This window comes from Mastomys coucha, unplaced genomic scaffold (genome assembly GCF_008632895.1).
Source record: "Mastomys coucha isolate ucsf_1 unplaced genomic scaffold, UCSF_Mcou_1 pScaffold21, whole genome shotgun sequence".
NCBI lineage: Eukaryota > Metazoa > Chordata > Mammalia > Rodentia > Muridae > Mastomys > Mastomys coucha.
Window position 1 is genome coordinate 147,572,288 of NW_022196904.1, and position 16,163 is coordinate 147,588,450.

At 39.9% G+C, this 16,163-nt stretch overlaps 1 protein-coding gene across 1 annotated transcript in view; it reads left to right on the top strand.

Moving 5' to 3' along the window:
• The window catches only part of LOC116103624 (guanine nucleotide-binding protein G(q) subunit alpha), a 263,445-nt gene that overhangs the window by 197,029 nt on the left and 50,253 nt on the right, over nucleotides 1–16,163 (top strand). The window contains exons 4-5 of the mRNA XM_031389842.1: nucleotides 12,022–12,150; nucleotides 14,941–15,070. Coding sequence (XP_031245702.1) covers nucleotides 12,022–12,150; nucleotides 14,941–15,070 — 259 coding nt within the window. The remainder of the gene's footprint in view (nucleotides 1–12,021; nucleotides 12,151–14,940; nucleotides 15,071–16,163) is intronic.

A 16,163-nucleotide genomic window follows, 5' to 3' on the forward strand; every position in this document is an offset into this window, starting at 1 on the left:
CCTCCTCCTTCTCCTCCTCCTCCTCTTCCTCCTCCTCCTTCTTCTCCTCCTCCTCCTTTTCCTTCTCCTTCTCCTCCTTCTCCTTCTCCTCCTTCTCTTTCTCCTTCTCCTTCTCCTTCTTCTTCTCCTTCTCCTTCTTCTTCTTCTTCTTCTTCTCCTTCTCCTTCTCCTTCTCCTTCTTCTTCCATCATCATCATCATCAGCAGCAGCAGCAGGTGACTCCTGGTAGCTGTTTAAGGTAGGTCTGTAGATCCTGTAGACCCCTCCCTTATTTTCACCCCTTTCTGGGTGCTACAGGATGATTGCTACACCAGTGTCTTGGTAGCTTGGTGACCTGCCTCATCTTGCCTAAGGGTGGGGTGGTGGTGAGAATTCATGCCATCTTCCTCATCTATGTTCTGGATACTCTACCTTTTTTTTTTTTTTTTTAAAAAAAAGCCAGGTAGCCTTCCCAACAGAATAGGCAGTTAGATAGCATATCCTGGTGTTGTCCTAGTAACCACAAGGATGCAGGTTCCATAAGCCCTGCTCTGGTGGTTTTCATAGAATGTGAGTAACCCTCCTTCCTCTGATGTGCTTGATCACTGTTCCCTTGTTTTCTTCTTTGGCATGTGTTCCTGCTGCATCTTGTCTCCTTTTCCTTCAACAGGTTTTTGCTTTTGCCTTTATATTGGCTGTTCCTGTTAGAAAATATGTAAATCTCAGATTTCTAACTATGAGAATCAGGATCTGTTGTAAACATTTGCTTAGAGGTTGGGGTGTAACCACTCTCTACCTTGAATTCTGGATACGAGACTCCATGTAAGCCACATGCCAAAAATCCTAGAAGTAGAGACCAAGCATGATCTCTTTTCTATGTAATGAGCTCATGTTCACCCTCGAAGACCCAACTAGGAGTCACCCTTTCTGAATACCTGACCAGGTACCAAAGATAGCTACCATGTCACCTGTCCTAGCACCTTGTTCATATGTCTGTGTGTTCTCAGAACCTGACAGTGACTGCTAACGTTTGGCCATCACATCACTAATTTTTGTTTTCAAACATTTTCATACATATTCTTCTGGCAGCTACTGATGGACTTGGAAGCAGAAGGGCTGGATTCATATAAGCCAGTTTTTCTTTGTTATTTTTAAAGGTCTGAGCTCTCTCAAAGGTTATAATCAAAACAATAGCTACTATTTACTAAACACTTGGTCTGTTACACTCTGTGCTTAGTCATTTCATATATTATTCTGTCTAATTCTCAAAGCTGTAAACAGTGGAATTATAAGTACTCCTTACCATCTCCTTATAAAAGAAAAACTGAGGTCCTATGAAATACAGCTTCACAGGGGGTGGGTGGGAGATGGAGGGAAAACAGTGTACTGATAGGTGTTTGACAGTTGTTAGACACATGCATCATTCATATGCTACTAGATGAATATCACTGATTGAGTGCTTTATAAATCATTCCATATGATATAAATTATTGATGTTTACTGGAGATGTCTCAAGTAGCTTCATAATACAAGGTTAAGAAGAAAGAAATGCATCAAGCTTACTAGAAACTGAACCTGGAGAATTTTGGTCATTCTCTTTAAAACATAGTCCTGTTTCCCTAAGCACCTGTTGTGGTGCTAGCAGGGACTCAGTCTAAAACAATGGGTAGTTAAATGCTACATGGAAGTTTTAGTCTGCACTCTGATATATGTTGCAGGGAGGATGTTTGCTTTTATTTTTTTGAGATAGGATTTTGTAGCTGGTTTTTGGCTACTTTGGGGGTTCTGTCTTCCACCCTTCTCTACTCTTTTCTTCCACCCTTTTCAATCCCTTAACACTAAATAAAAGAGAGAAAAGAAGGAAACAGATCCCCAAATAAAGTCAGGGGTCAGAAAGGCAGTGCTGTTATCTTTGTTATCATAGGCTACTTCCTGCTGATTGTGGCGTTTGATCTTTGCCATCAGGATATCTCATTTCTTCTTCTTGTTGTTTCTTCTTTGCACATGACTACTTAACAAACCACAACCAACAACGACCAACCAACAACTCCCTTCCCCTCTCTCTGGGCCTTAGCATTCATATACCCTCTGAAAAGTCCCCAGAAATCCAAATGTCACACAGTCACAGAAACTATCTGCAACTGGCAAAACCATGCCCTGTTAGAGCACAAGGCAGATCACAACCAGCTGCTGTGGACAGTCTGAAGCAGCCCTATATCCCTCGCCTGGGATATTCTTAAAATATTGCTGTTTTTTAGAAAACCCAAACCTCCAAAATTGTCACCACAGGGTTTCTCTGTGTAGCCCTGGTTGTCCCAGAACTCATTCTGCAAACCAGGCTGACCTTGAACTAGATCTGCCTGACTGCCTTCTGAAAGCTGGGATTAACGGTCTATGCCACCACTGCCTGGCTTAATCTGCACCTTCAACCCCTTCCCCATTCATCTTCCCTTCCACCCAGTCACTTTACAGGAGTTGACTAAGGACATCACAACCGTTATAATAATACAGTTACAGCACAAGGGCAAGCAGTAATAGGAGAAATGAAGAGATGAGGAATTTCAGAAAATGGGAAAACACTTTAGATAGGTTTGAAAATGGTCTTAATTTGGTGCATTCTTCAATATTACAGAATAAGCTAATTAAAAGCACTTATAAAATTCTGAAGAATTTTGTAGATTATTTTACTGACATTTTCATTATTGATAAAAACCCTGAAGGCTCCAATTATCTTTGGAAAAAGAACACAATAAGCAGATGGCTGTAGGTTTTCTTTTCTTTTTTTTTTCCTGGGGTTCACCACCTGCTTTAATATACTGAGGCATCAGGTCAAATGAGCCCACTCTCGACAGTACCAAAAGTTCCCTGACAGTAGTAGCCACAGGACACAAATCCCAAACACATTGAAGTATAGGAAAAAAATCCTCACACTGCAGCCTTAGGCTAAACACTGCTGTATCTGGGTTTGCCTTCATCTTAATTTACATAGTCCCCTCTGGGGAGGTCAGACTTTGAAAGTTTCCATGTAGTCCAGAGTCATAGTACATGAGCAAACTTGCTCTTTGGCACACATCAGCACTGGATTTTGTTTTGATTGTAACCCTGAACCAATATATCATATATTATTGTATTGATTTTAAAATGCAAAAGGAATTTCAGAAATAGGACAGCCCATCAGCTGGCTAAGAGCCTAAATCTTGAATAGAGGTCCCTTTCTAAGAAGTCACTGAGTAATTTTTGAACTTTGTATCTCTGGAGTGTGATGTAGCTCTTCTGGCCACCCTGATTTACCCCCTTTTGGAGGTAGGAAACAACATGGTATGATGAGACACTTGTGCAAGCATCAAGCAGTAGGTGAAGTTCTCCCTGTTGCTTATCAGAGTATTTTGATATTGTTCATTCTGGAGCTTGAAGTAATAAGTTAAGCCTCACTCTCCTCAAGCATGGTTGGTGATATTTAATGCTTAAATTCATTTCTAATATTTGAGTATCTTTGATTCCATTATACTGCAGACTCTGCTGTCACGTAACTGACTCTTAAATAGTTGTGGTTCCTCGCTGTCTCCTCCATAAACTCTACTCAGAAAGATGATGTTCTTAGCTAAAATCTTGAGTTTTGTCACTGAACGGTGGGGATGAACAGCCTGTAGGAAAATTCAGCCTACTATCTATTTTTATAAAGTTAAATTGGAGCTTAGCTGTACACATTCACATGTGCATGTCTGTAGCTGCTTTGTTACCTGATTGACAAAGTCAGGTCATTAAAACAGTTACCATATGGATCCCAAAGCCTGAAATGCTCACACATCCATATGTAGTTTGAAATTCTTCCTATAGAACGATGAATGTTGAGAGACAGCTTGCACGCTGCTTCTGTGACTTGGATGGAATTCTGTGAAGACTGGTGTTCTGAATTAACACAGAAGTAAGTTTTAGAGTATTGAGGAAATAGTTGGCTTTTTTTCCTTCAGCTTTGTCCAGAAACATTGCATGATACCCTGAGGCATGATGAGGAGTGAGTCACAGAGCTCTGGATTGAATGCTCCGCCTCCACCCCCAGCAGTGCCTCTACTAGCAGCACAGAATATCTAGTACTAAAGATGAGATAAATGGCCAGAAATGTTCAGCAGTTTCTTTGGCCTCTGAGAATGAGAGCTGTTTTCTTCCCCATCTTCATATCTAGTGCTTGGCTTAAGGTGGCTAAGAAGACTGTAATTGTGTTAGGAAAGATGGGATTTTGTAAGATAAAACATGCTCCCAACTAGTGACAGCCCAGCTCCCAGCCATAGATGAGCAATCCAGGAGCCTTACTTTCTTCTAGGGATCCTCAGAGTCTTCAAGCCTCCTTCCTTTTTGGCTGACTGCCTTTTTAGCAGCCTTTGGACCTGACTGGCTGACCCTGATACTCTTGGTCATTATTACTGTATCTTTTCAATTTAAAACAGTAAACTGAAAGGCTAGTGGGATTGTTTGATAGTTAACAAACAGTACTTACAGCTTTTGCAGAGGCCCCAGGTTAAGTTTCCCATATGGTGACTCACAACAATATGTAACTCAGGTTCCTGGGGATCTACTGCCCTCTTCTGGTTTCTGCAGATGTAATATGCATGCTTATGTGCAGGCAAAACACTTCTATACATAAAATGAATAAATCAATAGGTTGAATGTTGTCTTTTTATATGTTAAGTTAAATTAGGATGGCCTCTCAATCTCTGGACATGATCATCATGTTTGAATGTCAGGGCCTGGTGCTACAGAATATACCTCTAAGTTAAAATAATATGGCCTTAGGAAATTGGCTTGTGTTCAGAGATAACTCTCAGCTGTGGTCAGTGGGACTTCTCATAGGTCCATTGTTCACGTCAGTAGTGAGTATGTGCAATACAGCTGTGCTCATTGCTACGGTACCACCTCCTTCAGGAGAAGATTTGGGTCTTTTATTATTTGGTTCATTCCCACTGTTGAAGAAGTTATTCTCTGTTATACTATGGACTTTTATTAAAAGGTAGTAGTTGAAAAACTAAGAAAATTCTGTACCATTTATGATTTCTTTACTCTTATTTCTTTTCTTTTCTGCTTCTAGCATCCCCCACCCTTTTGTGCACATAATTCCCTACTGACTGTAGTTCATAATCATCTATCCTTTTTTATTGCATTCTTAGTTAGCAGGTTACAATTGGGTGCTTAATTGTTTCTTAATTGATTCATCTATACCATCTTTACTTCCCAGGTACTCTGACATCCCTAAGGCAAAGAAATATATTTTAATGTATTTTCATACCAGTTCCTTGTGCTGGCCCCCAACCTCCAACAAAGACATGCTGGATTCGAATCTAACATAATAGATTCTCATTAAACAGGTATATGTTAGCTGAATTAAGCACAGTCACTGCACAGCAAGGCAGATAAGAAGCAGCATTCTCATGTTTCTGGATGTTTCAGAATTGTGTCAGAATTAATCAACACCCTTGAAAGCTGTCTTACAAGAAAATAAATTAGAAAAAACTCAGTAGGGGAACTGAGGGCCTCTTTTGATTTCCTCTGTATCTCTCTTTGGATTTTGTTGTTTTCTCTCGTTTTCTATTTAAGAGAGAGTCTATTTGTGTTGCAAAGGTGCCTTGGGCTCCCTGCCACAAACAGTCCTGCTTAGCTCTCCTTCCCTCCCCCCATCCCAGTAGTAAGGGCTTTAGGTATACACTATTGTGCCTGGCTGTGTGCATATCTAATATAGACTTTATCTGTTTCTTTGTGCAATACAGTTGTGAATCTTGCTGTTGGCCTTGTCCTGGCTGTGACACTGGGGTCTACCTGGCACACACACAGTTGCTTGGTCCCACTGGTCTCTTTTTGATAATCATTTTGACCAGTAGTCTGTATATAAAATTAAGACGCTGAATCTCTTTCCTAAGTGCACTGATAAGTTCTTTTCATGATACTCAGGATATTTGTTAAGGAGAAAAATACTTTGTGGATTGTAGTTCTTTTGGTCAAAGAAAGTCAGGGCTCATTATCCCTTCAGTTTGTCTTTACTGTAGTGATTACTCTCCCTTGAGATAAGTTCTGAAGAGCCTGGATTATAACACTACTCTGTGGTCTTTGCTTTGCACTTGGGATTTCCCATGAAAAGCAAACAACTTTACGAACAACACTACCTGTAATAAATGCTACCGGCCACTGAACACTAGCCATGAGGAATGCTTATTTTCCTTTTACCCATTGAGATGGGAGTGCTTGTGTAATGAGGAACTGCATGCAGCTAACAAGCTGAACCAGATTCCTGACCAATCAGATCAGAAGGAGGAGGGCCCACTCAACCCAGGCCTTCAGACTACACTTTGAACCTTGTCTCAGGGTAGTGGTTTTCAGAACTGTCACTAAGCCATTTTTTTAAAGGTCTCTCTAACAATATTTCAGTGGTTTGGTTTTTTTTGTTTTTTTAACTCTTTTTCTCTGGAGTTTTGTGTTCATCCAGCTCTGAACAGAGCTGTGTCTGTGCTGCTTCCTCAACTTCACTGCTTTCTGACAGTCAAATAAGATCTCATGGCATGATCTAGCTTTCTGCTCCCAAGGGGCTGGTCCTCTCACAATGAGGTCTTGTTAATTTTTTTTTAATGAAGGCGACCTAGTTTTTGTAACCTTCTTTTTAATAATTAAAAATATGAAACCTACCCAGCATCATTTTTCTGTGCCACAATTTCAACTTCATATCGAACTTGAACTGCAAATCTGTAACATGGCAGCCTTGACATGGAGACACTGAATAAGGTAAAATCCCCCAGTTCCAAACATCTACCCAGTGAGCTGGTAATGCCACAAGACACTGTTTTATGTTGTGGTTTTTAGCTGGCTTACACCACATGTCAGAAACTTCTTTTCATACTTATTACCCACAGGTCATTTTCTTAATGTTGTAATTTCTAGGGTCTGTCTGTATGCCTCTAACTTTTTTTTAAAGTTAGTTCACTTATATGTCGTCAAGTCTTATTCTAGGTTGCTTTCATTTAAAGCGGGGAGGGGCACTTGAGTTGTTCATAGTTACCCTTCTGGTCATAGTAGCTCAAATTTGCTATGGATAGACTACCATTAAAATTAATGATCAGTTAGAATCACATCCCAAGCAAAAAAATTGTCCAATTTAATTTGATTTGGTCATATTGTTTTAGCAAAGTCTCAGTTTTACTCTCTTAATAATTCAAAGCATGGTTATATCTCCTTTTTCTAATCTTAAAACTTATTGTTTGCAGCCAGAGATGATCCTGAAGTTAATTGTGAAAAGAGTACAGTGCTCACTAAACAAGCTAATGGGCGTTCATGTACTCAAACATGCTACACGAAGATGTTTGTGGATTATTACTTGGAATTTTGTGATGACTTAGTCCAGATAAAATCTTGGGTAAACTCCTTGGATTGCCCATGAGTTTTATCCAAGAACTTTCATATTGTTAGCTTTTACCATAACACTGCAAGTCCAGAGTGCCGTTAAACTCCAGGTGACTCTGTGTTTTGCTGTTAGAGGAACTGTTGGATTACTAAAGATCTCTCTTTGCCTTCCCTCCCTTTTACTGAAAATCAACAAAACCCTATATAATTTAGCTCCATTTTCAGGAGAGTCTCTCAGGAATGTCTGTTTATAGGCTTAGCCTCCTCAGTTGTCACTGGACAGAATGCCAAGGCCTGGAAGCTGTACACTGGTGAATGTGCTTGTGCCAGTTATGTCATCCTGTGGCCAGGACTTAAGTGCAGGAAGCGTATCTCTAAATGAAGTTAAGCTAGTGCTGCCCTTCCTTCCTCTGTTGTATTGAAATTTGTCAGTCATTTTAATTCAGAATTTAGTTTTTACATAACGCAGGCGAGCTGTACCCCAGAAATATAATTACATAAGGAAGGGGAGCTAATAACTCCTCGGCTCCTAGGCTCGCTCCTGAGGAGTATTACTTGCCTAACCGTTGCAACATTTCCCATGAAATTGTTTTCATTTGAGCAGCACATTGAGCATCTGTTCTGTGGCTCTCTGCCAAGTGTTGGTAATACAGCCACAGAAAAAGCTAGCCATGGACCCTGACCACTGAGTTCGAAAGCATGTGGAAGAAGGCTAAATATTTTTAATTAACAAGTATCACATTATTTGGTATCTCAGTATAGCAAAAAGTCATCCAAGGCCTATGAGATAGGAGTAAAGAGAGCTTAAACAGGCAACCCTACTTTTTCTAAAGCACTCTTAGATGTGGCTTATCTCCCAGATAATTAAGTCCCATGTATACCATGACTTCTTCCTGTCCCTGACATCAAGAAACGATCTTCTGCCAGCTACCTTTTACACATGCATTGCCTTGGCGATGTGCCTATGCCATCACCATAGCAACACTCTCAGAATGACCTCAGCAGCCACTCAGAGTCAGTCTTACAAAACAAATTATGTCTATAATTAACTCTCTGAATTTACTCTGTAATATAAATTTGTTCAGGCCCTGGTGTTTCTTTTTAAAAGGTTAAATGAATGGAATAATACAACAGGATCCTACCCACCCCCCCCCCCATTTTCCATCAGTTTTGCTGAGAATATGAAGTATTGCAATGGAAAATATAGAGATTACTTTATTCCATCATCTCAAAATGCAACAGGCACGAATGAGAAGGATACACTTACTACACTAGAATCCCACTTTTGGGGGTACAAAGTAACTTCCCCCCAAGTCAATATGAAGTGCAAAACTACTGCGAGTTCTCCTGAGGCCACTTGCCAAGCCATGGTGGACGGCTAAGCTGGGGCATGCAGGCACAAGCTGCTCAGAGTGGCCTTTCCTGGGCAGTGAGAGGTGCAGTTCTCCGTTGTCTTTACTTTTCTGCTTCACAAAGTGTGCCTTTAGTTTTGTTCTTTTCTGAGCCATTCCATAGAAAAATTAATTATATAGCCAGACTGTGCATCTTTTGTTTGGTTGGTGAGTTTTGTTTTTGTGTTGCTTTTGTTTGGAGGGGCGTGTTGGGGATGGTTGTCTTTGGATATAGGTGTTATATGCTGCGACTGGTAGAGATGGATACTATTCAGCCTTTTACTTTTGCTAAACTACAATAATTTAGCTTTCTACCCCAAATGAAGTGAGCCTTTCCGTTCCCCATCCAGCGGAAGCAAAGCCAGACTCTCCAGGTCATCCTCAATCAGAAATGTATGGAGCATCTTTAATCTATTTTATGTGTATGAGTGTTTGTCTGCATGTATGTCTGTGCATCACATACATGCCTAGTACTGACAAAGACCAGAAGAGGGCATCAAGGTCCCTTGGAACTGGAGTTAGAGATAGTTGTGAGCTGCTCTGTGGATGCTATGACGTGAGCCCAGTCCTCTGCTTAATCAGTGAGTCATGTCTGTAGTCTGCATGAAACATTTTAAATCATTATCTCCCTGTCATGATGATGACAATATTGAAATAGAACAAAACTTGGCAAGTAGCAAATGTTCAGTGTAAGTAGTTGTTACTCTACATGAGTTATTCAAAGGATGAAGAGGAAAGAGAGTGGTACCCTACACACAGGTATGCCACTGACAATTTTATAGGTTGGCTACTGAGCCTTTGCAAGTGACTTTCCAGTGACTCCATATGACATACATAGTTTTAGGGAGTTCAGTGTACTTTTCCTGATTGGAGAGAGGCTGTCAGCATGGTTGAATATATAAATTCCCACTTCTTGTTCTGATGTTTAATATCATCCCTGGAAAACATACAATTGTGCTTGAAAATGGTGCTAGTATTGGGTAACCTCAGTTCATCTTTAAAAAACAAAACCAGAATTTCCCTTCATTTCTAGATTGTCGCAACACCATGTACACAAGAATTAACAGCCCTCTTTTGTGACCTCTCTGCATGTGACCTCTCTTTGTGTGTGTGTGTGTGTGTGTGTGTGTGTGTGTGTGTGTGTGTGTGCTCTCGAGTGCATGGTCATAACTAGAATGGTAGCGTATTTCTTAGTTTCATTTTTATCTTGCCACTATAAATGCAATCTTCTTTGATTTCTCTGAAATTTCTGAGTTCTTGTATATAAGTGATGGTCACGTACATTTTAGAATATACATTTAAACATTTCAAATCAAGGATCTGATAAATTAGAAAGTTGTATTTGTCCAGAGTAGCGTCTTGCTTATATATCTGATATGAGCACTCTATCTCTAGAGGAGATATAGTTAATTCCCAGAATGTTAATCCGTTATGTGGCTCCAGGACTATGCCGAGATTCCCTAAAATAGAGCTTTACATTTGTATTCTCCCAGCACCCCCTTTGGTCCTGAGCCAGTTGTATAATAATTGAAGGTAAGAAGCAATCTCTTACTAGTCAGCAGAAAGCTAATTGCTAGCTACAGAGTGTTGATGTGTCTGGAATACAGTCCTGGAGTATGAACTAGCTGCTCTGCTGTTGGGATTGTAGGCTGTTCTTGCCTTGAAGGACTGATATGCTTCCAATGGGGCAGTGATTTTACTTCTTCATTAATGTCAGACTTCACTGCTGTGAATTCATGAGTCACATAGGCATAGCACACTTTCTCTGTAACATTCCGATTCACATTTGAGTCTCATCAAGAAATCTAGTAGTAAGAATAACATGCTAAAAGCTTTAATGCTAAAACTAAATCTCTCTATAGGAATCAGAGTTGTCAGTTGAATTTTGTAATTTCTGAGTTATAAGTGCCATGAACACCAAACATTCAAAATCATTGAATCTTGTTTGTGGTCATTACCAGCCAAAGAATTGGTTCCTTCTAGTTCTGTTAATGGCTCCACTTTTTTCTGCCTCTTCCTCACAGGTTAGTCTCTTTGTGCATATACTTTGTAGCCATGCCCTTTGAAGCCATTCTTGTGTTTCATCATTTCCATGGCTTTGGAGAGTATAGTTCCTCTTTGAAATCCTAGCAGTGCTTCTCAGAACAATCATCTTTACCTGGCTGTGATCACTTCTGTCAACTGTGACATTTGTGACATTACAGCTTACGTCCTGCACTTCAAGATCGCGGAAAGCTAATGGAATAGGTTTTGGAAATGACAGAATCATGCTGATGCTGAACTGTGATCGCCTGGTTTCAGGATTGGCAGTGATAACACAAATCAGTTTCTTTGTACCAAACTGTAGAGTTCTGTGCCCTGATTATGGTGTTGGTTACACAGACATCTGTATATGGCAAAACCTCATAGACTGTGTACCACAAACACACACACTCATGTGTATGATATATGTATGGGTGCATATAACTTAGGTCTGTGGTTGTATGAATAATGAGTATTCTGGTTTTGATAAGATCAGATCCCTAGTTTTGTTAACATAATATAGATATATAAGATGCTATCATTAAGGGGGAGCTATTTGAAAGACTTATGCAAGCAATTCTCTGTGATAAATTGAAGTTTCTTGTAAGTCTAAAATCATTTCAACAAAAAATACAATGTTTGATTACCCCCACTCCATGGAAATGTGTAAGTATCGTAAAAGTTAGGGTAGGTGGCTCTAAAGAAGAGTATCTGCCCTTAGACATTGTTGTTATCATAACTTAAAATCCCATGGCTTTTCATGAATAATAAATGGTTTGGTCTTTGGACATAAAGACATGGTATGATGCTGTCTGTCTTCTCTCAGGGGAATAAGGAAACTTCCTTCCAGGAAAAGACTGATGTTCTGCAAACAACAGAGAAGATAAATCCTGCCCTTACACTCAGCTTTATTATATGGCTGTTCATGCAAATTTACTTTGTCTAAATAGTTTAAAACTTTACCTCTTCGCTCAGCAGCCAAGCCTGCTAGACAGATAGATGTTAGGAGACTCACTGCTGTTCCTTAGCAGCTCTCTCTTCTTTTGCATGAGCGCAGCTGCTGAGGAGGTGGGATGTGGTAAGTAGGCAACGGACGGGTGGAGAGCCTGCCTCTGAGCCCTGGAAGCTTGGCCTTGCCTGCTTCCTATCCTGTCACCTTATGACTTTTCTTTTTCTCTGTGACTCATTTTTACCCTTTCCATAGGATTAGAGTGATGGCAACTGACATTCTCATGTCTTCCTCTTCTAGCTATCTGAACGACTTGGACCGTGTAGCCGACCCTTCCTATCTGCCTACACAACAAGATGTGCTTAGAGTTCGAGTCCCCACCACAGGGATCATCGAGTACCCCTTTGACTTACAAAGTGTCATTTTCAGGTAGTAACTGAGTTCATTAACACCTACATACAGGCTTTAAACCAGCAGCTTTGTATGCACTATCATCCTTGAGTACACACCTGAAATAACGTATCAGTGAAAGAGGAAGCAAAAAAACAAAAGATATTCTGGAATTTTCATTTCTGTTTAAATCCACAGGCAACTAGTTGCTGGTAGTATAACACATTTACTCAAACTGTATATTAGACAGGAATCACCATATATGCCTGCCATTGAAAACTTCCATATCGATATTTTCTCCATGTTGTCTGGTACCAATGCAGAATTTCTCAGTAGCAATAAAAAGGTGTGCTGTTTTATTTTTTAATACAACAAAATGCTTAAGAGTTTTCAAAATTCATGGTGTTAAAAGTAGGGTAATTAACTTAATATAAGTTGATAAGGCAACGTAGAATGGAAATATATTATTTCCTTGTTCACTGCTGCTGTTTGTATTGATACTTCAACTGAAACACTTTTAAGAGGAGAAAAACAACAGTACATTTTCACTTTGCTATTTCAGAGTCACTTAATTATACTTTTAGTCAGAGTACAAACCACTTGGAGCTTTGAGGAAAGGAACCACAAGTGTTTGTCTTTGACTTGAATGTTGAATTGACTCTTGAGAGCCTACTCACTGAGGGTGGGCCTGTGCCTGAGGTTGTGAGGCACCTTTTGTGCGGCTCCCCTGCCGCATGCCTTTGCCATGGGGCTCAGTTCGACATGTGCTATGCTGTTTCTTGCCAGAGCACCTTTTTTCTTTTTTTTTTTTTTTTAACTCTATTCATTCTTTGCACCTGTGGTATCATGTTAGCCCCCACATACTACTCACATACTACTCACATACTACTCACATACTACTCACATACTACTCAAAAGCACATAGCTGTGAAGTAGGTAGCACTTTAGAAATACTCATGAGCCACTGGTTGTTAAATCTGTAATGGGTATATTAAGATAACCACCAAGGTTCCTGAGGCCAGCATTCTGAATTACATATTTTGAGCTTGTAACATCTGGATATCCAGATTAACTGACTTTTACTACCATATTACAGAAAATTTTCAAAACACATACAGTCTTTGCAGATTTTTACATCTTTGTTGATTTGTAATTTCAAAAACTGATTATTATTTCATTTTACTATTGACACATTTGATTGTTGTTCAACACACTAGTGTTGAAGAATACTTTTTGCCACTACAATGAAAGTAATGACTTCATTGTCTAGTTTCTGGTCATCCTCAGATGCATAGCACTGGGTCTCTGAAGTGGACTTCCTCGAATAGGACTTCCTTGTAAAATGAGTAGCCCATTTCCACTCAGTGGCACTGGGGTGGATCCAGCATCTTCATATCTTTAACACCTAAAAGCTCCACCTTTGATGCCCAGCACTCACAGATCTCATGGACCCACTCACTGGTTGGCCTCTTGGGTCTCACTTCTGTACCTTTGCAGCCTTTTAGAAATAGTGGTGAGAATGATCCTTGACTTCTGGTCTGGAGAGATGGCTTAGTCGATAAAGCGCTTTCCTTGTATATCCCATGATCCACATAAAAATCCAGGTATGGTGGCCTATCCCCATAACCCAAGGTCTGGAGAGTAGAAGGTGTAAAGACAGAAAGGTCCCTGGGGCCCATTGGGCATCTAGGATAGCCAGTTGATGAACTCTAATTCAGTGAGAGATCCTATCTCAAAACAAGGTGAAGAGGACAAGAAGAAGGCTACTGGTGGTCATCCTCTGTCCTCCACACAAACATGCACACTTGTGCCCCACACACCCATATGTACATGCACACACACCCAGAAATGTACACAGAGAAATGTGCAAAATGGAAAAGCAGAAGTTCTTTGAGTTCTTCCTGTAGACTTATGTAGAGAATCAGGAAACCATCCAGAGCAAGCATGCTGTTCAGTGAATTTGTAAAGAGCACTGCTCTTTGGCTTACATACTAATTTTCTTATTTTCTGAGACTCCTTTCTGCCGAATGTTGGATACATTTGTCAAGATTTGGATTCATCAGTTTGGAGCAGCTGATTTGGTGTCACGCAGTGCTAGATGTATGCACACACGTCTCCACTTCATTCTCGGTGTCAATGCTGCTATCTGAGGATAACTGAGGATACAGTGTGGATGCCCCTGTGTAGCACTGTAAAACATTTTGATGTCATACACCACACTTAATTTCCAGCAAGGTGACAAGTTGGTGTGGGCACAAGATGAATTGTTCCATTGCTGCCTGATACCGTTGGACATGTCAAATTATTGCCAATATTGAAAGAAGAAAAAGCCCCAAATCCTTATCCTATAGGCGGAAGCATAAGCAGGTTCACGTTTACATTTAGAACCCTCCATGTATGGAAATGTATGGCATCTCGTATCCTTTAAATGCATCCATGATCATGCCTGGCATCCTCCAGGAGCACGTGAGGGTCCTCACTCTGATATCTAGGAAAGGAAAGGAAAGTTTATTATTTGTTATTTGAACTGAATATAAAAAACACACTGTGTTTGCCTTTGCCCTGCATAATTTAGTACAATATTCTTATTACATAGTTACAATTTTCATACATATTTAAGTAACATCCCAGTAATCACAGCAATTTCTGTCTCTACCGTGCCTTATTTCTATCAGGTAACAGATAATTAATATATAGTCAATAGTAATTAATTGAGTTAGATGCCATTATCTTTAAAGTAGTGAGTTTTTCCTAGTTTGTAAGTAGTATTTATATTTATATTCTTGATTTTTCCTTAAGTTATTAATATAAATATTGTTAACCTTGCAGAATGGTCGATGTAGGGGGCCAAAGGTCAGAGAGAAGAAAATGGATACACTGCTTTGAAAATGTCACCTCGATCATGTTTCTAGTAGCGCTTAGCGAATATGATCAAGTTCTTGTGGAATCAGACAATGAGGTAAGTACTCTTTGAATAGATGGTGATTGATCATTTTATTACTGAATAGAAATAAATGACAAGATGTGGGGTCCATTACTTTCTTTACTACTATTACAGGATTTTTTTTTCAATTCATGTCTTTAGTTCTTATTATACTACTGTATTTATTTAGTGTGTGTACATACATTCAACAGTGCACACATGGAACATCATGGGACAGCCTGTGGGAGAGGTTTGTAGGGATGGAACTCAGGTTCCCAGGCTTGGCTCTAAGCATTCTACCCACTGAGCTAGCTTACCAATGTGGATGATTTTAAATAATTATAAATAACCCTATAAAACAGACCCACAGCACTCTCAGAATAGCTGGCTTTTTCTTCAGAAGTATGAGCAGGTCAGCAATACTTGGATCTAATCAGAGCCTGTTTGATACTTCCCCACTATGCAGAGGTTCTGAAAATGAAAATATGGAAATCTCTAGGCTAATGACAAATTGTCTCCTAGCCTCCCTTGCAGGATAGAGCTGAGAGTTTTGTGTGAGTCACCCTGTTTTGCTTTCCTTTTGTTTAAAATAATGTTTGCATGATGGGTAGGTATGTCAAAGGTTCAGTTGGCAGATGTGAATAACTTTGTAGCTGGTTTCAAAGTCAGTTCATTGTGGAACCTTGTAGTGTCTTGGTGCTTCCTCCTGTCTGCTGCTAGCATGTATTCTAGCTGTTGTGTAAGTTAGTCTACTAACTAAGCAGGGAGTGACTTGGGAACTGTTCTTCATACCTCTGTCTGGAAAGCTGGTTCTGTATCATGACTCTTCTCTGTGCAGGAAAAGTTAACAAGTGCAAATATGGATTTTAAGGGTAATAGAGGTTTATGAATCAGAGTTGACTCTGGAAGATAAAAAGAGGTATACGAAACAGCCTTCTAGCTAAAGTTCAGAGGATGTGTGTATGAATGGAGGTGCGATTAATAATCATGTCTGAGCTTGCAGGTGGATAGACTAATGACTATTAAGTGAAGGTGGAAACAAAGGGAAGGAACTGAGAAACCCCAGTTGGTTGACTAAGATTTGCCATGTCAGAATTTACTGTCTACATACCTTTCTTTATGGTATATA